The sequence below is a fragment of the Plutella xylostella genome, chromosome 8 (genome assembly GCF_932276165.1).
Source record: "Plutella xylostella chromosome 8, ilPluXylo3.1, whole genome shotgun sequence".
NCBI lineage: Eukaryota > Metazoa > Arthropoda > Insecta > Lepidoptera > Plutellidae > Plutella > Plutella xylostella.
Window position 1 is genome coordinate 3,920,273 of NC_063988.1, and position 20,869 is coordinate 3,941,141.

Below are 20,869 nucleotides of genomic sequence, written 5' to 3' on the forward strand. Positions count from 1 at the left end.
AAAATGTTTTAATACTGTCAAATTTGTACCTATCTATTTACCTAAAAGTATATTCTATAAAAAGATAACGTCATCCTACTTTTAATCAGACTTTGAAATTATTATATTTGGAATATATCACGGTGACGATTCACCTCACTAGAACACATACCAGAGATGTAGCTTCTGCCCGAAAGAAAGAGCGGAATATAATGTTCAAGAAAAAGTTAAATAATATGTATATCGACCAACTGGAGAACAAGGCCAAGGACGTTTTCAACAGACATAAATGTAGAAGAGTGTGTTCAGAAGTTTAGTAAACAACCTTCAGTTTATCTATCAATTACTTATAACCATTAATTATTAATAAAAAAATTACTACATCACTACTACATAACTATTGATTATTTGTAATGATTTCCCAAGACAAAAGACAAGAGAATGGTGTGGTCAGAGTGGTTGCCGAACAGTGAATACCAATGAGAGAAGATTTTTCGGGAGTTTATACTTTCGGGACTTGATAAAGGGACCTTTGATTAGAAGCGGAAGCTTATTAAACTTAAAAAAGTAATGAATCAAATGAATGAAATTGTAACAGAAAATATATGAGTTAATTAACATAAAAGTTATCATGATTCAGTAAAACTCCATCCATAATGCAATAAATGATTGAGTATTGAGTATAGGTCGCGAATTTCATAAGTTTCGGATGCTTTTCTGGAATATTGATAGCGGTATCGCTTTTGATTAGGAAATTAGAAATTATAAGGGACTGAAAAATAAGACCAAAGGGTACGTGTGTGAGATAAGGAATTTTGGACAAACATTCTGATGTCGTAAGCGAAAAATTGTAGTATGGTGAGTATGGGTGGGTACATAACACTACAATAGCGAAGATGAAACGAAGCTTTTTCCGCGAGCTTCAAATGCATCGCCCAAAAAGTAAAAAGTCTTTCATCTTGCAAATGTATTTCTATCATTCCCCTTTATCGATACCACGGAATTGATTTTGATTTCACTACACATTAGGAATAATAATAAATTTTCAAGCAGCTCCAGTATTCAATTTTCCTCACATACAAAATCGTACTAAAATCAAATTAAATCATTAATTTTAAAAATATTAAGTAGGTACTATAGGTGGATTACGTGCTTAAACTTGCTTTTTATACTTAGCAGTAGATTCGGGCTCAACTGTATGAAAAGTGTTGCCAAGTGAACAGTGTAGGCGTCTCGTTAGTTATATTAGGCATGTCATGTGGCACCATTTATAAGTTATAAATATAAATTATGTAGGAATGGAAACCTATGCCACTGAGCCCAAGTGCCAATTTGTGGGTAACCGCGCTCATGGGAAAGTGATTTAATATGAAAGTAAATCTGGAAAAGGTCATGAAACCAGAACCTCAAGAATGTTCTTGAATATAATAGAGCTAAATATAACTTTATCATGACACCAAACAGTATAAAATGTTAAATCTAAGCCCTAAAATCTTAATCTTAATTAATTATTTAGACGACCGAATGGCGTAGTGGTTAGTGACCCTGACTACTGAGCCGAAGGTCCCGGGTTCGATTCCCGGCTGGGGCAGATATTTGTTTAAACACAGATATTTGTTCTCGGGTCTTGGGTGTTAATATTTATATTTAGTATCTATCTATCTATGTATTTGTGTAGATATATCAGCTGTCCGACACCCATAACACAGGTTCTGCCTAGCTTGGGGTCGGATGGCCGTGTGTGAGATGTCCCCACATATTTATTTATTTATTTTATTATTTATTTATTAATCTTAATGATAACACACACACACACACTCACGCCTTGTACTAATGTACTCCCTTGCGGGGTAGGCAGAGGTGCATTGCACCCACTTTGTATATGATATTTCCTGAATAAATGACTACTTATGTAATTAATAAATAAAAAATGAAATAATTAATAATTATAAGTTGTAAATTAAGAATTTTGTTACATATTATAATGATGCATGTATGAAAATAACTTAATTATTTGGAAATTAATGGCTTTTGTATTTGTATTTGTAAGCCCTAAAATTAAATCAGATTTTCAAATATAGAATCTTTGTAGGTCATGTGACTTTTATTTGAAATATTTTATTTCTTTACTATGAATATATATTTTTTTGGCGAACTTTGGCATTCTGATATTTTTTTCGGCTTAGTACACCCTATTTGCAACACCCTGAATACCTACGTATGTTACCATTACCAACGTAGGTAAGTACGTATCTCTAAAGATGATAAACCCCAGTTAGAGACACATCTCTATTACGGGTCACATGTTAATTCGTACCTAACTCATTTAGAGATAAATAATGTAGAAATTTGTAAAATATATGCAGGTATAATTTATGTACGGATAGAAAAATCCGTCCAAGGGGATTGGACTTAATATAGACAAATTTTAGGGTTGAAACAGAAATAGAGGAGCCTAGGGAATGACACGACCGTAACGGTAACGAGATTTTTAGTAAGTATGAAAAATAACTGACACCATCAATCGATTGAAGTATTTATAGCCAAGACGATACTTGACGAACACACATTCACATTAGGATCCAGGGTGAAAAGGGTGAGTATACAGTAAATAACTAAATATAGGGTCGTTTGACGTGACGAGCTAATAAGTCTTCGCCTTCTTTCGGTTACTTTTGAGGATTTGAGGTCCAGTGTATAAAATTTCGCTGCATCTCCTGTGAGTTTAGACTTAGAAAATCTTATAACATAAACCTCACTCTGACATTAATTTAATTTTAGGTAGGTACCTACTTTACTTAAACTTTGTGACACATTCACTCGTACTCATACCTATAAATATTTTTTTAGAAGAATTAATAAATTGTCAATATGTAATAAGCTAAATAACTAAAAGGCTCTTTATCTAGAGTGCTCAACTTTACAAAGTTTTCACGACGAGCGGGAAAAGTGCCAGCAACTGGAGGGGAGGGAGCATGACGTCACGAGTGGGACCTTCACATGTCGCACAGCAAAGCGATCCTTAGCCCCATCGTTTTAGGGTTTGTATTGTATATTGGCTTGGAAAAGTTTGAGGGAGTATGTGAAATTGGTTCTTACTGTGTGTTGGTAGAGGGGAGTTTGGCTCGGTGGTGCGGAGAGAAAGCACTTTCTGGTGATGAGGCGGTGGATGACGCAGGGAGTCCTCGGCCGGCGTCAGTCAGCAGCCGGCCGCTCGCCCCTCGGCCGCTCGGCTCGCTCGCCTCTCTCCGCCGCGATCGCGCTGTAGTCGAGTGAACTGTGACACATATAAATGACACCGTTATCGTTTATTTAGCATCAAACGAGTTATTATTGTTGATTTGTTAAAAAAAAGGTAAGTTTAGATCTTGTTTGGGATGGTAGTGTTAAGCTTTTCGAGAGTTTGTGATTTGTATTTTTTAAAAGTTATTAAGTTTCCCTAAGTCTAAGGGCCTAAGACCTACGAATTTAAAAGTACTTATCCAGCTATTAGTGCCTCTATGTTTATATTAGATACTGACTGCTTAGTCAAGCATCTACTTACATTACAGTTGATGAGATATATAATACGGTAAAAGCCCTCGAAAAGCACTTTATTGTTATACGTATACATATATTTAAGAAGTTTGAGTTTTATCAATGGGCAAGTTCACTCGAGATTATCTAAAATTATATTTCCCATAATATCCAAACTTGACCACTTACATTCAAATTACATTATTGAAGGTGAGTATTGTTTTAATGAGTTTTGGCTAAATTAATGCAAAATATACTTACATAGTTAACTGCACCCACCCTGAGACCGTTAGGCTCAACTTCCTCTTCTCACCTAAACGCTACCTTACTTTATTAACACTACCTACAGCAACCTATAATTTTATAAACGGGAAAGATCTTCTAAGCCTTTAATTATCGTGGTTGGATATGATATTAAATGCTGACTTGCTGGGAATGTGCAACTTTCGCAGGAAAAATGTTTTTACCAGTCGTGAGATATCTAAGTATTCATCCACTTCTTGCCTCGTTCTCACGAGCGAATACCAGCAAATGGATCACATGCTTAGTGATAAATGGATACACAACACATTAATTAAAAATGTTTGAGTAAATTAGTCGTTTGAAATCGAAAGTTTGGCGAAACGAAGAGACCTCAATGAGGTCAATGTGTCAGCTGCAAACAACAGAAAGAAAGTTGTCGAGCACACGCTTCGTACTCCACACACGTTGTGTTTATACCTTCGTCATACTTAATGGGCACTATGATGGAGGACAAAGGCCAAATGGTTTACGAATTTTAGTCCTCTACCTAAATCTAAACACCACAAACCAAATGATCATATCAGTATGTGAAAAAGAGGAAAAATAACAAATTGCCATTTATATGCTCTTGACAACAGAACATACTTACCAAAAACACTGCCTAATCGCTCTTTCTGTGGGTATTGACCCTATTTACCTTATAAGTAAAGTGATAAATGAGAATATTATACTGGGGCAATGGAATTTCTGCGTCGAGTTTGACGACGACGCGACGAAAGAGCTGTTCTGGAGGTTTCACTGAAGAATCGTATCGTATAGAAATTAGTAATTAATTTGTCAGAAAAGCTCTTGAAATCTGTAGACTACCTTAGACACTAGACAGGTAGACCGTAGTGGTTGAGGACAAGAGTGACGCCATATCAATCCTTTGGAGAGGCAAATCTATGAGCATTTTGCATATCCTAAAATGTATCTATAAAATCTCTTGTTCCGGTTTAAATGTTCCCGCATATCATGTGCGAAATACGAAACTACTTTCCACAAACCGACCTTGTGCTTATTTTATACTTGTATGCGGCATAAATGCTACATCAGCCTTTTTACAGTATTAAACCAGTATTACAGGATATTTAATTTATGTCAGGTAGGTGTTATACAAATAAGTTAGTAGAGCGAGCGTGTTTATAAATTCTAACACTGCATTAGGTACCCTTAAAATGTTTATTTACATGTATCGAGCAGCAGATATAATTATGTACCTAATAAGTATACTGCATCGTATAATATATTGTACAATTATAACTAAGTATAATAAATAACTAAACGAGCGACCTGTTAACATCTAGTCACAGGGTCAGCGTCTGAAATACAATGACCGGTCATCTCCAAACTTACACTCTCATAATACTAACTCCTTCAAAATTTGCATTTCCTGGGCAGAGTAAGGTACACAAAGGCTCAAAGGAGCTGGGTGGTCGGGTGCGGCCGATCCACTGACCCAGTGGCCCTGAACGGTGGACACTGGACTGCCACTGGACCGGTTGGGCCGCAACAAGGCGCCTTCACCACACATTATTTATAAAAAGAAAGCGATGCTAATCAATCGGTTACCGTTTATGAATTAGAATGATGTCCCGATGCGCTTCGACATGTTAATTAAATGGTCCTTTTGGTGCAAGGTGCAATCAAAAATGGTTACATTGTTGTATTTTGGACTAAGTAACATAGAAATATTAAAGTAGACCATTATGGAATATAAAATAAGGCTACATAAATATAAAGCTCCATCAGTCTAAATAATGTAATCCGAGTATGTAGTTATGTACTGTTTATGTTAGTTTATGTTTTAGTAGAGGAAAATCCAATTCGTTTTAGAGGAAAACCATGTAGCACTACCTACACATAATATAAAACGTTAAGTACGTATATGACTTGAGGAAACTTGTTCGCATAATGTACGTTTACGTTTAGCCTTTATACTTTAGCTTCGTTTTACTTATAATGTTTTCATTGAAAAAAAAAAATTGTTTGGTATTCAAGAAATTGAGAGTGACGGAAAAAGATTCAAATCGCTCAAGGTTCCGTCTCTTTAGTTAGTGCTTGGCAAAGTCTATGTTTTCGCCCTCATAGGATATCATGTGAAGGCTTCTAGGGTGACTTTTACTGATGCAATAATTAATGTTCTTATGTAATTAAATAACAATGGGGTCATATCGCTGTGCAGGTGGGCAGGCAGTGAGCATGGGCCGAGTGTTGCTGCTCAGTGTGCTGGTGGCCGCCGCGTACGCGCAGACCGCCCTGGATGATGGATTCTTGTCCAGTGAGTTTTCTTTTTCATTAATAAAGCTTAAATCTTTATAAAGTCTAAGTAACTTATTATGAATTCCGATTGTATAAATCCCCTGGTTACTCTAATTTTTACTAGCATATACAGATTTAAGTTATCTCTTTAACTATATGTAAATTGTTAAATTACAAGAACTAATATATTAACATCAGGTACCTCATCGCCATAAATAATGCTACCCTAATCAGAAATTTAAATTATGTAGGTTCCGCAGTATCATTCTCCCCAAGCAATCTTCCGCACTTTGCCCCACTTCTTACCACCTATAAACCATTTAAACCACTTACCCCTCCCCCACAGCCGGCGAGCGCGCGGTGGGCGAGGCCGAGGGTCGCGACGCCGGGGAGCCGCTGCTGGACTTCCACTACCACGACCATGAGCAGATGACGCGCTTCCTGCGGGCCATCTCCGCCAGGTATCCGGCTCTCACCGCGCTGTACTCTATTGGGAAGTCCGTTCAGGGTGAGTTGTTTTTTTTGGAGGTATGTGATTGCGTGGTTCTGTCTGGAAAAGTATAATGTGTTAGTTAACCCTTATAATGAGAGTTCCATGGTCCCACTTATCAGCCTTATGAAGCTGTACAGGTATCTGATGGACGGTACCTGCTCTATTATCTGCCCAATCAAAATTCTATTAATATAGCTTCACTATAACGAAAACTATAAACTGATGAGGTCAGTCGAAGAAGGGGTGGTCTTCTCAACTAGATTCTTTGCCAGTCGCTGACTGCCTAAAGTGCTTAAAGTATTAGTAGGAACAGTCACTAGCAGAGGCTCATTGCACAACAAGTGTAGGTATATTCGTGTTGTGGTTCCACGCTCACCAGTCCCGTGTTCTCTTGCAGGTCGCGACCTGTGGGTGATGGTGGTGTCGGCGTCCCCCTACGAGCACATGATCGGCAAGCCCGACGTCAAGTACGTCGCCAACATACACGGCAACGAGGCCGTGGGGCGGGAGCTCTTGCTGCATCTTATTCAGGTAGGATTGAGCAGATTCTTTTGTTTTCTAACTTGATGGGAGATATGGGGGTTGTAAGTTTGACGTGGGTGTCTGCTGCCTTGATTTGGAAGGAAACAAAAGGTATTGTATTAGTTATAGAACCTACATAGATAATGAAGAAGTGAATACGTACTTACTCTATCTACATTACTGACAAGGCTTATGTATCTTAAACGTATCATATACAAAGAAACTAAGTATATAAGATTTGACTCACCATCCCCATTCTGCTCTGCAATGTGCACGTACCAGAAGCACCTTACAAGCGTTCTGCTGTAGGTACATGAGCCGAACCTTACAAGCGCCAAACACAAAAAATATTTTAAATACATTTCTCACAAAACAAACCATGTCACAATTCCAGCACTTCGTGACGTCATACGACTCGGACCCGTACATCAAGTGGCTGCTGGACAACACGCGCATCCACCTCATGCCGTCCATGAACCCCGACGGGTTCGCCATCTCCAAGGAGGGGCAGTGCGACACCATCCACGGAAGGTAACTGTCACAATTTTCTTCTTATAATATCTTTATTTTGAAAATAACATAAAGGAGTCTACTGTACTTATAGGAAACCTTAGATGGAAGAGATACCTAGTTACTCTTACTTCATGGTATAGATGGGTTACTTGTAGGATATGCATACTTAGGTATGTATATTTATGTAACTTAGCCTTAGCTACAACCACGTATGGTTGATCGGTAGTATCGGTACTCATATAGTATCAAAAAACAACTATCTTTAGAGGATTTTACCCAACCTGCAATACTTACACAATGGTTGTAAACAAACTGCAAACATTGAACAAAAAACCAACTCTCGAATCTCGAATAAGTGGATAATTTCCCAAATTATAAACACAACTATGCAAACTACATAGAAAGTATAATCATAATATAATCATACTTTCGATCCGACATAAATCATTCATCACATTGTCGTCAACTTTCCCCGCCATTATTGAGTGATTCCGTCGCGGTCCACGGCTCACGTCACACGTTCTGTCGCAGAGCCAACGCCCGCCGGTACGACCTCAACCGGAACTTCCCGGACTACTTCAAGCAGAACACCAAGCAGCCGCAGCCGGAGACCGACGCGGTCAAGGAGTGGATCAGCAAGATCCAGTTCGTGCTGTCGGGGTCCCTCCACGGCGGTGCGCTGGTCGCCAGCTATCCCTTCGACAACACGCCCAATGCCAGTAGGTTGTCTCAATAGTTTGGAGTGTCTGTGTTGATTTGGGGACTGATGTGTGTTTTACTTTCATGCTGCATTGTAAAGGAATGTGCAGATCGTCCGTCCTTTGTTCTGGTGACGTATATTATCTATTACTTATCTAGCTAGCACCTTTGTAAACTCACTTACTGATGTTGACGTGTTTATCCGTACACGTAATACGTATTAATGGTACTCACCCCGTATTTCCCCAACATACCTTAGCCAATGCATGGCATCTGTGCTCCAAATTTTACCATTTCTTATCATCACATTAAATATTATCACAATAATGATCAAACCGAACTAACACCAATTTTTTTTGCCCACATATCTCCTGAACACAGTGTTCCAAAGCCACGCGCACTCGCCGTCCATCGCGCCGGACGACGACGTGTTCCGGCACCTGTCGCTCATCTACTCCAAGAACCACGCCAAGATGGGCCGCGGGGTCTCCTGCAAGTCCGGCTCGCCACGGTTCGAGAACGGCATCACTAACGGCGCCGCTTGGTATCCTCTTACTGGTATGTCTATTTATCACTGTCATGCCTCTTAGTTTTTGAATAGGAGGGAAATATGCACCGATATGAATAGATTAAATTGGGGTTTGTGACGTTGAAGCCAGTGTCTGCACGTAGCACCGTAAAAAACAGGAGGACCTATCAATCATATATTCTATCTACGAGTATATCTGAAGATCTTTCAATAATATGTAAAAGGCATGTATAAAGCTACAACTAACTTCTTCTCCTTCAAGTGCCGTCTTCTTGCGGAGGTTGGCATTCATCCTGCTGTTTTCTGTGTTGGAGACCGCCGTACGGAACAATTCTCCAGTGCTCAGCTGGAACCACTGGCGTAGATATTGAAGCCATGATGTCATTGGACGCCCAAGCCTCATCCTGCCTTGTATTTTCCCTCGGAGGAGTTACAACTAACACAAATATGTTTTTTTTGTTTCCAGGTGGAATGCAGGACTACAACTACTTGTGGCACGGCTGCATGGAGATCACGCTGGAGATCTCCTGCTGCAAGTACCCGCCGGCGCACGAGCTGCCCAAGTACTGGCAGGACAATAAGCAGGTACATACATACTTGCTTTTAACAAGATTTCCATACATAATAATATGTATACTGTGTTCGTTTCTGCATATAGCTGCTAGATATGGTCAAGACTATAATCCCCGAAGAGGTACTCAGAGGTGAATCGCAAGCAAGTTACCCGCTTTTCGCTATGCATTTGTACTCAAGTGATAGGTCGCGTGCCGTATCGCCGTTTTTGAATGAGTACAATGCACTTAGGGTACACATCACATCTATATAGAATCTAGATTTGCAGGTTTTCTCACGATGTTTTCCTTCACCGTAAGAGCGATGGTATACATCGTATCTGTGTCTGCACTAAGTATATAAGATCACTTTAAGACTGCTAACTGAGACCTATAAACTCTCTAATTCCAGTCAATGATAAAATACCTGGCGGAGGCGCACAGAGGGGCCCACGGGTTCGTGATGGACGAGAACGGCAACCCCGTGGAGCGCGCGGCCGTGCGGGTGAAGGGCCGCGACGTGGTCTACCACACCACCAAGTATGGCGAGTTCTGGCGCATCCTGCTGCCGGGCACTTACCGGGTCGATGTAAGTTGTTAGCACTTTCTGTTACCCTAGTAGCTGGTTTTGGTACACCACATTTTTTGGCAATTAATGTGGTATACGTCTGAAACGGCGAGGACCCGAATGCGGAAAACTCCTGGCGTTTTCCAAAACAAAAAAAATATAGTTAGAAAATGAACCAACCTCACAAGTGTGCATACGAACTAGGGCATGCAATACCGGAACTATTTTCAATACCGGTATTGAGTTCCGGTATTGCAACTCAATACCGGGATCCCGGTATTAATACCGGTATTAGATTTCCTTGTAATAAATGGCATATATTGCGATTAAAGGTCGTATAGGTCAAAATAAAACGAAAAAAAGCAATGAAATTCAGTTTTTTGTAATAGATTTTTACGAGAATTGAGTATTAGAGTTTAAATTTTACAATAAATTATTATTTTTACATTCAGTGTCCGTTTACGCATGGACAACAGTAGATATCAAACGGCCGAAAACTCCATCAAACGGTTGGAAACAAGTGCGCTTTCACAGTACATAGGAATACTATATCTTAATCGCTTTATTATAGCCTAAAAAAGTCCGATTCCGGTATTACTTCAATACCGGTATTAACTTTCAATACCGGTATTGAAAAAAGCGTGAATTTTGTCCCTGATACCGGTATTACGAATACCGGTATTGCGGTATTGCATGCCCTAATACGAACCAATAATCTTGTGGTCCCTTCTTACTTGATACCCAAAAAGTACTTTACTGTCTGGTTAATAAAATTTTATAATTACGTCTTTTAGGTATCAGCTGAAGGCTACATCCCGCAGGAAGTAGAGTTTATAGTCATCGACAGCCATCCCACCTTACTGAATGTTACTCTGCACTCCGCCAAGGTAAGTTGCTGAGCATAATGAATAATATGTAAATATTATATTTCCTTAACTAACTGTACATACACTGAAGTAATTCTTGAAAGCTTTCCCTTTTCCAATAGCAGGTTTGCCAATGGTGGAAATAAAGGATGGAATTAAAATTCCTAGCATATACATTATGTTACTCCTGTTAGTAATTCTCTAATGCCTCGTAGTGTAAAGTCTTCCTCTTACCTGTGAAATGCTTGTTGGTTGCGGGTGTGGTGACAATATCCTTCTTCCTAGGGCTACGTGCCGCAGGGGCGGCCCAAGGGGCGGCGGCCTGGCCCGATGCGCATCGGCCCCTACCCCTCCACCTCCTCGACCACCCCTCGGACCACTGCGCTGACCGACACCATCGTCTTCAAGGAATAAACTCAAATATGGGCTTCAGGCGTCGTCCTAATTGACAGCAATCGTACGATGGCGCGATGCGTTCTCGTGGTACGATAAATTCAAACATATAGGGCGCTCCACATTCACGCGAGACATTCACGTGAGAATCTCCGGAGATTCTCTGCGAGAACTGTAGTGAGAACTTCTTACACACTCTCACAAAGTTCTTAAATAGTTCTCACTACAGTGAAGTAAATAGTGCGCCCTACTGAGAAACATGCGAGTGTGGAGTCAATAATACACGTTCTCGCCTGGTCTCACGCTCTCGCGCTCAAAATACCGACAAAAAGTGGAGAAAAGCTGGAGAACAACGCGAGAACTTGAGAAATCGCTTCCACATTCACGTTTCTCGCATGTTTCTCGCGTTCTCGCGAGATTCTCTTGAGAATGTGGAGCGCTCTTATGAAAATCTCATGTCGCTCACACGATGACTTGAGAAGTTCAAATGCGTATGTTTGAACTAATCGCACGACGAAAACGCATCGCGCCATCGTACGATCGCTGCATCGCTGCCTGTAAGGACGCCGCCTCAGGCTGCATCTTGACTCTGCCGTGTCATCTCGATTAAGGCCCTAATCTTGTTTTAACTAACTTCGCTTGCCTTACCGTTTTTGTAAATACCTACCTATAAGTTAATTTATTCATTAATTATATTGTAAGAAAAAGTGGTGGTAGACGTGGTGCGCGTTTATAGAAGTCCTTGGCATTGTTCGCACAGAATAATTATTGCTGTACTAAAACAAAGACCAGTAACTGTACAGTGTAAAAGTATTAGCCTGCTTGTTATTATAAAAAAGCATCATGTTAAGAGTTGTAACAGAGTTCCCCGCTATCGATCTAAGTAGTATATTATAATAAAGGGATGCCTTAACTACCATTATCAAATGTGTGTATAAAGAAATGTGTTCAAGACCCAAAGTACAAACAATTAACCTTATTGTAGGTATCGCTGTAAAATTCCTAGCAAATGTTACTATTAATGTTGAAATATTGAAAAATATATTTATTAAAATGCTGCATATATTTTTGTTATTAACCTAATGTATAGATTAGTTTAGTTTTATTACAAAATATAGAGACAATTTACTAAAATTTTCAATAAACTGTACCGATGCATCAGATAATACCTCTAATATGTAGTTATATATTTTATTGTGTAGGTAAGTATACATTTTAAAAGGAACACTAACCCACCGTTACCTTCAGACACCTACAAATATCAATAAAAATGTAAGTAACCATAACTAAAGAAGTAACTAACCTTGCTTTTAATAATTAATTAATAGTAAAATTACTTGTAAATATTGTTTATGCATGTTTGTTTACAATAATCCGCCTATTTTTAGATCGGTAGCAATTATTTATATTCTGCTTTGCCCTATTTCTGTCTCACTTCTTATATCATAGTAAATCAGGGTGTAAATGCATGCTCTCGAAAATTTTTACCATATGATCTGGTGGTCAAATTGAACAATGTTTCTCCAATAAACATAATCACCATGTATCTTTGTATGGAATTTCGAAATCGAAACTATATTATGGTTATTTTGAAAATTTGTTCAGTTTGATTACCCCATTCACTTTTACATACACCATGCTCGAACTACGAAGTGAGACAGTGGCACCGCATGAGTTACTTAGCCAATCACAGCATTCCAACTAGTCTTTGATAGAAATCAGCCAATTACAAGTCGGCTGCTAACACAGTATTTGTACATTTCAGCGAATAGACGGCGGCGGTCCTTACTACCGGCCGGTGCCGCTGGCGCCGCGGCCGCTGCCGGGCCCCGCTCCCTCGCCCGGCATCCTCGCATCACTCACCTCGTCCTTCAACAGCATCGTCTCCAACATCTTCGGATGAACACTCATCAACGAACGGGCCAATGAGCCAACCCTTTATGGCACTTTCTCTCTTAGCCGCAGATATCGTATCTTAGCGATCATAGCCAGAAGCCAGATATTCCGTTCAGCGAGTTAAGAGGTATATCGGCCTTTACATAGGTAGCCCTATAAGGCAGGAGTATTCATTATGGTAAATTTAAATACTCGATTGTAAAAGCGTAGGTACAATTAAATATGACTGTCTATTTTATGATAAGATTTCCTTAAAATATCTACGTAGGTATTATTGAATTTAATGACTTGAATGTTAAGAACTTAAAATAAGTTAGGAATCTAGTATTTATTGTGTAAATAATAGTTTTAAGAGTACTACTATTTAAGGCCAATAAAATATTTAAAACTTTAACCCGCAATTATTTTATTTGTTCTCGATTTCTCTGCAATATTTTAAGTAGGATTAAGTACATTAAACAATAGACTTCATCTTTTCATAATGATGATGATAGAAGTCAATTGAAGCTCTTAAAATATTTAGACATTATTTTCTCTATATCGTTCATGTTTATTTTACTTATATTATTATCTCCAAACTGCCTTATCAACGCAGAATCAGGGCGAATATAAAAAGACATGATAAAGCACATCAAGATTAAATAAAACCGGCACGGGCTATATCAAATAAACGAAAGAAAAGATAAGATTCATTTGAATACGCAAACAAGAAAAAAAAACTTTAATTCAAGTATGTAGCATTTTAATTTACATAACAACAAGGCCTGTAGATAGAGCAGGTGGTGTTTAAATTATACTAAGTTTAAGGTTCCGCCATGGCAATCAAAGTGTTAATATCTCTGTTAGTTATGACTAATTTAGTTAACGGCAGAATGGTGACAACATTGAGCGGCAGAGTCAGGGGAGAACTAGTGCAGGATGTGAACGCTACATACTATTCGTATCGAGGGATACCTTACGCAGAACCTCCAATTGGCCACCTAAGGTTTATGGTAAGTAACTTTGAATGTGGATTGAGATTTCATGTGATTGACCCTTGATTGACTATATAAAGTGTTGACACTGAAAATTTTAGCACTGTCCAAATGTATATTTTTTTCCCAATATGGAAAATGAGATAGTGATAAAATTCAATTTCGAACAAAGATTTTTTTTTGTCAAAACTAAATGGGTGCGTTTGAATGGGCTACAGTATTTACACTCCCGTGCAAAGAAACAGTTCCACTCACAAAAAGCCGACACCAAACGACCCCAATTTTTTCAAACATTGAATTTAAAATTTGAACAAAATATTACCGTTTTTAGTAGGTAATATTCTGATGCTCTGTTAAATGTACTTCAATGTTGCAGAAGGCGTCATTAAGCTAGTCTTTTTCGTTTAGGAGTAAATTGTGTTTTTCTTGATGGAAACTTTTCATTGCCCGTGAGTGTAGTAACGAGTCGTTCGGATAGAATATACTGTAACTGTAGCCCGTTCTAGGCTCGTTGGAAACGAGCAGTGGTGTAAATAGTTGATGATAGAAGATCAACCGCAGATGACCGAATTACTTTACCATGATTGATTTGTGAACTAGTCGGTTGTATTTAAATAGACGATATTACGATAAGCCGAAACACATTCAGATCCGAACTATTCCAAACCTTATATTTTTTTAAACGGCATTGTTTACTAAAAAAATCACCTTCCAGCCCCCAGTACCCCGACGGCCGTGGCCAGGCGTGCTGGACGCGCTGGACTATGGGCCCGTGTGCCCGCAGCTCGACAAAGTATACAAAAGAGAGCAAATGAGCGAAGACTGCCTGAACCTGAACGTGTTTGTTCCGCATGTTCCGGAGTGGAAGCCGGCGCCGTACCCTGTGCTGGTCTACGTGCACTCCGGAGAGTTGCTGATGCTCTCGGGGGGAGACTACATATGGGGGCCGCAGTTTTATGTGAAGCAGGGGATACTAGTCGTCACTTTCAACTATAGGTAGTACCTGAGATGGAAATTGGAATACAACGAGATTAACGTTGTATTGGATTGAAGAAGGTAATCTTTCTTTATCTTTTCAGATTTGGCGCGTTAGGGTTTTTATCTCTTCAAACTGATGAAGTTTCTGGAAACGCAGGCATAAAAGACGCAATTTTGGCGCTGAAATGGGTGAAAGCCAACATAGCGGCGTTTGGAGGTGACCCCGACAACATCACTCTCGGGGGAGACAGTAGCGGTGCAGTCCTAGTTCACTGCTTACTGTTGACAGAGAAAGCAACAAATCTGTTTCATAGAGCTAGTATGATCAGCGGCTCTATTCTAGGATATAGGTTCTTAAATAGACACCCCATTAAATCTGCAAAGGAGCTCGGGGAAAAGCTAGGTTTTCAGACTGAGGATTTGAACGAGTTGCTGCAAAGTTTGAGGAACGCGGATGCGTACGACATCGTCATGGCACAGGGGAATGAATCTGACCACCGCAACGGTTTCCGACCGTACGCACCCTTTGTGCCCGTCATCGAGCCTCCGTCGTCGCACGCTGTGCTCACGCAGCACCCCTTGCTTATAATCAAACAAGGAATCCCCCAAAACGTACCCATCATAGCTGGATTCAATGCGCAAGAAGGAATTAAGATGCTCCCAATAATCAGAAATGATCCTAAATTAGCTGATTATCTCAATAACGATTTTGAGCTGTGTATACCGTCAGACATTGAATACCCGTACGGCTCGATAGAGTCAAAAGAATTGGCGCGGACAATAAAACAATTTTATTTCAACAATCAAGAGATTACGAACGATACGAAAGAAAACTTTGTGAACATGATAACAGACACGATGTTCTCTATCTCTGTAGACTCCTGGATACAACTTCACAAAAGCTCAGGCAAAAGCAACAAAGTATATTACTACGTGTTTGACTTTGTCGGAGACTTGAACTGGTTTCGTCTGAGATACGGCGAGGACTTCGCAGGTACTGCGCACATGGACCAGGCCAGCTATATGTTCGTCACTAGAGCGTCCAGGCCTGTGCTAGATACTGTGAGCGCAGAAAGTAAACATACCATGGATGTTATTTTACGTTATTGGACCAATTTTATTAAATACGGGTAAGTGATAAATTGAATTTCGCATTGTGTAAGAGCGCGTACAACGGAAAACTGTCAAATACCTACATAATCAAGAAAAATTCATACTTCTGTAACAGGTTACAGGATGTACATACGTAACTGTATTTTTCTACACACTAGCTAGAGCACCATGAGAATCGACAGTACATCCTCCTTATCACCTGACATTTTATGTCATAATCATAATACTACCTGAGTTTGGTACGCCTCGCTTGTCTATCTGCGAAAAGACAAGTAGCTCGAGTAGCTATGAAAGGAGTAGCTCTTCTATAACTATTATTTATAATTATGTTCACAGGAACCCCAGTGCTATCAGCGACTGTTACGGTCAATATGAATGGACTGACTATGGGCCCGATTCAAAGTATTTAGCACTCAATAACCAACCGCGAATGGTAGACGGGAAGCCCATACACGAGAGAATCAGCTTCTGGCAAAGAATCTACAATGAGTATGAGCAATATGTTGGCAATGGAGGAATATTAGAAGCGAAACTTCCCTGAATAGTTAAGTGGAAACTCATAGCCAGTGGAATAAATTACTCTATCTTTGCTTATTTATTTATGTGGAATATACGACTGTGTAGGTACCTATGTTTTGTTCTTAGTTGGGTACATTTATCGAAATCGGTTATCTGATTAAAAGTTAGCGCTGTTTTACGTATTTTGTTACTCATTAATTTATTTTTATTACACAGCAGTCACGACACGATGATAGTCCAATAAATAAAGGCTTTTGAGCAATTTAAACATAAATGAGAAAATTTACAAGACAAAAACAGATTTATGGTAATACAGAGAAACACCGAACTCGTAGTGTAAGGTAAAGTGAAGGCTACATCTGTTTACGTAGCGCAAACTTAGTGTTATGGGAGGACCGTCTGGCAGAGTTTCGCTAATAATCGAATTGGCATGTTCTTTGCTAATGATTCCCAATTGATATTATCAAATGTTTAATTTAAATTAAATGTGCTGTGCTGTGCGACTTCCTAGGTTCAATTATCATTTTTTGGCATGAAATTTCGATTTGAATTTTAATAATGCCGTATGCAATGTAACAGTGATGCAAATACTTGATGACATTTCACGTTACGCGTTTAAAAAAGTGTGTGCATAAGTAGGAATACGCTCAATCAATAGTAGAGTGAGGTGGACAGAATTTATCACATTTTGAACTAGGTTTTTGTAAGACCATAATATTCCGTAGTAGTTAGTTACTACGCTGGTTGCCTCATTGCATCTTCACTTCGGAGCGCCAAGCTGACATCGTTCAGAAACCAACCACCAGGAGCATCATATTTATCATGAGACTAGTGATCAACGTTGTAATACTAGTTCTAGGTGCTACTGCATCAATTAGCCATAATGTGGTGGAAACATTGAATGGAGCCATTCGCGGGAAGCTTGTAAGAGATTTGAACGTGACTTATTATGCGTATCTCGGAATACCGTACGCGGAGGCGCCGACTGGACAGCTTCGATTTAAAGTAAGTACCTAATAATTATTATTTTGAACATACATAGAGGTATACGCGTAGGTATACGTATAGTAATGCGAATGTGAAAGTGTACTTTCAAGGCTTTATACTTATAAAAAACCGACTTCAAAAAACCACTAAAATGTAAGAAATCATTTACATCAATTTTATGAGATTTTATGTGACATTACAAATATACCTAATCAGGAACTGTTCTTTTTTGATGTTGGTGCGGTGACAAAGTAATCTGAAGAAATATGGCACCAACTTCAAAAAAGATCAGTTCCTGCTTAGGTATATGTGTAGTGGCACATAAAATTTATGTAAATTATTTCTTACATTTTAGTAGTTTTTTTGAAGTCGGTTTTTTAATTTTTAAATTATTATTTTATTGTTTTTAGTTAATTTTCAATAATATTCAATCAAAAGTAAGATGCAAATGATACCAATAAGTCCTACTAGTCAATACGAATCATTCAAGCCTAAACACGAGGTAGTTGCTATATACCGTTGAAGAGTTCCTTTGACTGCCTTCCGTTTCCATCATCAGATCAGCTCAAGGTCACCATCATACTTTTTTGTTATAAGAACTATATTTACGTTCTAAATTTCCTTAGAATCGTTTAATAGGTGCCCAAAATGGAAATTAATACCCTGTTTTTACCCCTTTACCCACCCATGGGGGTGAGATAAAATTCTGAAAAAAATGGGACCACCTAAAAGCTCAACACAATACAACACAAAAAGAATTTTCAAAATCGGTCCATAAACGGCGGAGTAATCGGTGAACATACATAAAAAATATAAAAAAAGATCCCGACGAATTGAGAACCTCCTCCTTTTTTTGAAGTCGGTTAAAAAGACAATACATAGGTAGTTACAAAAAATATATTCGATAAAAATAATAATATATACTTTTTACATTATTCTACTACATAGTACAAATACTTTTTTTAGCCTCCAGTGCCTAAGAAACCATGGAATGGAACATTGGACGCCTCGGCATACGGTCCAGTGTGTCCGCAAGACGAGATGTATCACAAGAGAAGCGACATGAATGAAGACTGCCTGAACCTAAACGTGTATGTGCCAGCCAGGCCAGCGCTGGCCCCGACACCCGTGCTGGTGTATGTGCATAGCGGGGAGCTGACCCTGCTGTCAGGAAGGCCCTACGTTCTCGGACCACAGTTTTACATGAAATATGGTGTGCTGTTGGTGACGATGAATTACAGGTTAGCATTTTTTTTTGTAAAAATTTGTTTCACAAATTAACATAAATAAACAAACTTGCATCAGTTACTATTATTAGTTTATAAAATAAGTATAATTAATTTTTCAGGCTAGGAGCATTAGGATTCTTGTCTGTACAAACAGAAGAAGCGGCTGGGAATGCGGCGTTGAAAGACATATTATTATCGCTCCAGTGGGTGAAGAAATATATATCTCAGTTCGGTGGTGACCCCGACAACGTCACTATAGGCGGGGAGAGCTCCAGCGCAGTCTTAGTGCAATACCTCACTCTATCTGAAAGATCCTCCAATTTATTCCACAAAGCCTCCATCATCAGCGGATCCGCTTTAAGCTACAGGTTTTTCAACCGACATCCCATAAAGTCAGCTTTGGAGCTTGGTAAGAAGATGGGATATCATACGGAAGACCCAAATGAGCTAGTGCGAAAACTACAAGAAGCTGATGTATTTGATATAATAACCGCTCAAGGGGATAAAACAAACAAGCGCAATGGGTTCAGACCATTCGCGCCGTTCACACCGGTGGCAGAGACACCGTCCCCACACGCCGTCATCACACAACATCCGCTACAAATTGTCAATCAAGGGATCCCACAAGTTATTCCAATCATATCAGGAATTACAACGCAGGAAGGTATTAAAATGCTACCGTTTATACGACAAAACCCAATACTGGCTGTACACCTAAACGAAAACTTTGAATTGTGCATTCCATCCGACATAGAATATCCGTATGGGTCCCGTGAGTCTAAAGATTTGGCAAACTCAATAAAACAGTTTTACTTCAACAACGAAACCATATCGAATACCACGTTGTTGAACTTTGTCAACTTGGTATCAGACACTCAGGTCACCTACTCTACCGATAGGTGGATTGAGATTTATAAGAACATGGCCAATAGCGACAGGGTATACTACTTCGTATTTGACTTCGATGGAGACTTGAACTGGTACAAGCTGTTCTCAAAGACCCAGTTCCCAGGGGCGGCCCACGCAGATCATTTGGGGTACATGTTTGTGACGAACACCACCAGGCCACTGCTGCTCTCTGCCGGAGCGGAGAGCAAGCAGACCATACAGGTGGTGCTACAGTTGTGGACTAATTTTATTAAATACGGGTGAGTTGGGTGTTGAATTATAGCATGCATAGCGGTTTCCTGTGAATGTAATACTCGCAGTAAACTTACGTGATAGTTTGCGAGCCGCGAGCCGAGCCGTGTCACCGTTTTGGAATGTCATTCTATTCAATTCATTTATTTCAAATTTGAATGAGTACAATGTTTTCCTTTAACGTTAGAGCATTTGTTATAATGTGTACTTAAATTCCTTAGTCAATGTCAGAAAATGAACCTACTGTCTCTCGAATGACAGGACGAGGTCTTATCCATTATGCCGCCACGCCTCTTGAATTTACCTATCGTGTATTTTTGATCACTTTAATAATTCCTGTCAGTCATACCTACCTACTGATTTACTTAATCAAATTATGCTTTATTTTCAGAAATCCAAGTCGACTTACTTCGCTGACATGCAATATTCGAGAAGAATGGTCAGGTTGTGGAACGCAGCGCAACTACTTGGCTCTCAACAACCGTCCCTACATGGTGCCGGGACCACCTTTAAGGAGAAGACTGCACTTCTGGCGTCAAGTGTACGCGCAATATGATAGCTACGTGGCTAGAGGAGGTGGACTGGAAGCAAAGACACCTTAACACTTTTTTACGTAAAGTACATAAGTATTACACCTACACCCTAAGCGGTAAAGTTACATTGAAACTAATTTACACTGTTTTGTACATACATCTAAGCAACCTACATGTAATTTATGGCAATAAAGAAACTGAACTGAACTGAACTGATTACGTGAACGTATACAGGCATAGGAATGCATTAATAAATAGGAAAATATGTTTTTACAATTTAAAAACTTTGTAATAAAGGTAATTTGAGTTTTTTTTTAAATATTTAGC

The 20,869-nt window shown here is 39.3% G+C and overlaps 2 protein-coding genes across 5 annotated transcripts; both read left to right on the top strand.

Annotated features, from left to right (window-relative positions):
* The first annotated feature begins 5,955 nt into the window (after positions 1-5,955).
* LOC119692970 (carboxypeptidase M) lies at positions 5,956-13,463 on the top strand. Of its 4 annotated transcripts, none has more exons than XM_048622687.1 (11): positions 5,956-6,058; positions 6,386-6,547; positions 6,930-7,063; positions 7,449-7,585; positions 8,099-8,286; positions 8,367-8,396; positions 8,648-8,824; positions 9,262-9,380; positions 9,759-9,935; positions 10,709-10,801; positions 12,939-13,463. In XM_048622687.1, the coding sequence occupies exons 1-11, from the start codon at positions 5,980-5,982 to the stop codon at positions 13,074-13,076; spliced, it is 1,434 nt and encodes a 477-aa protein (XP_048478644.1). In that variant the 5' UTR covers positions 5,956-5,979; the 3' UTR covers positions 13,077-13,463. The 4 variants fall into 4 exon arrangements, with proteins under 4 accessions (XP_048478644.1, XP_048478645.1, XP_048478646.1 ...); XM_048622688.1 differs by lacking the exon at positions 12,939-13,463 and adding an exon at positions 11,066-11,239; XM_048622689.1 differs by lacking the exon at positions 8,367-8,396 and having other exon boundaries at positions 8,633-8,824.
* A 255-nt stretch (positions 13,464-13,718) lies between these two features.
* LOC105387483 lies at positions 13,719-20,859 on the top strand. The gene is made up of 9 exons (XM_048622539.1): positions 13,719-14,061; positions 14,759-15,039; positions 15,123-16,151; positions 16,471-16,672; positions 17,386-17,658; positions 18,607-18,881; positions 18,989-20,017; positions 20,401-20,637; positions 20,758-20,859. The coding sequence occupies exons 1-8, from the start codon at positions 13,885-13,887 to the stop codon at positions 20,609-20,611; spliced, it is 3,477 nt and encodes a 1,158-aa protein (XP_048478496.1). The 5' UTR covers positions 13,719-13,884; the 3' UTR covers positions 20,612-20,637; positions 20,758-20,859.
* The last annotated feature ends 10 nt before the right edge of the window (positions 20,860-20,869 follow it).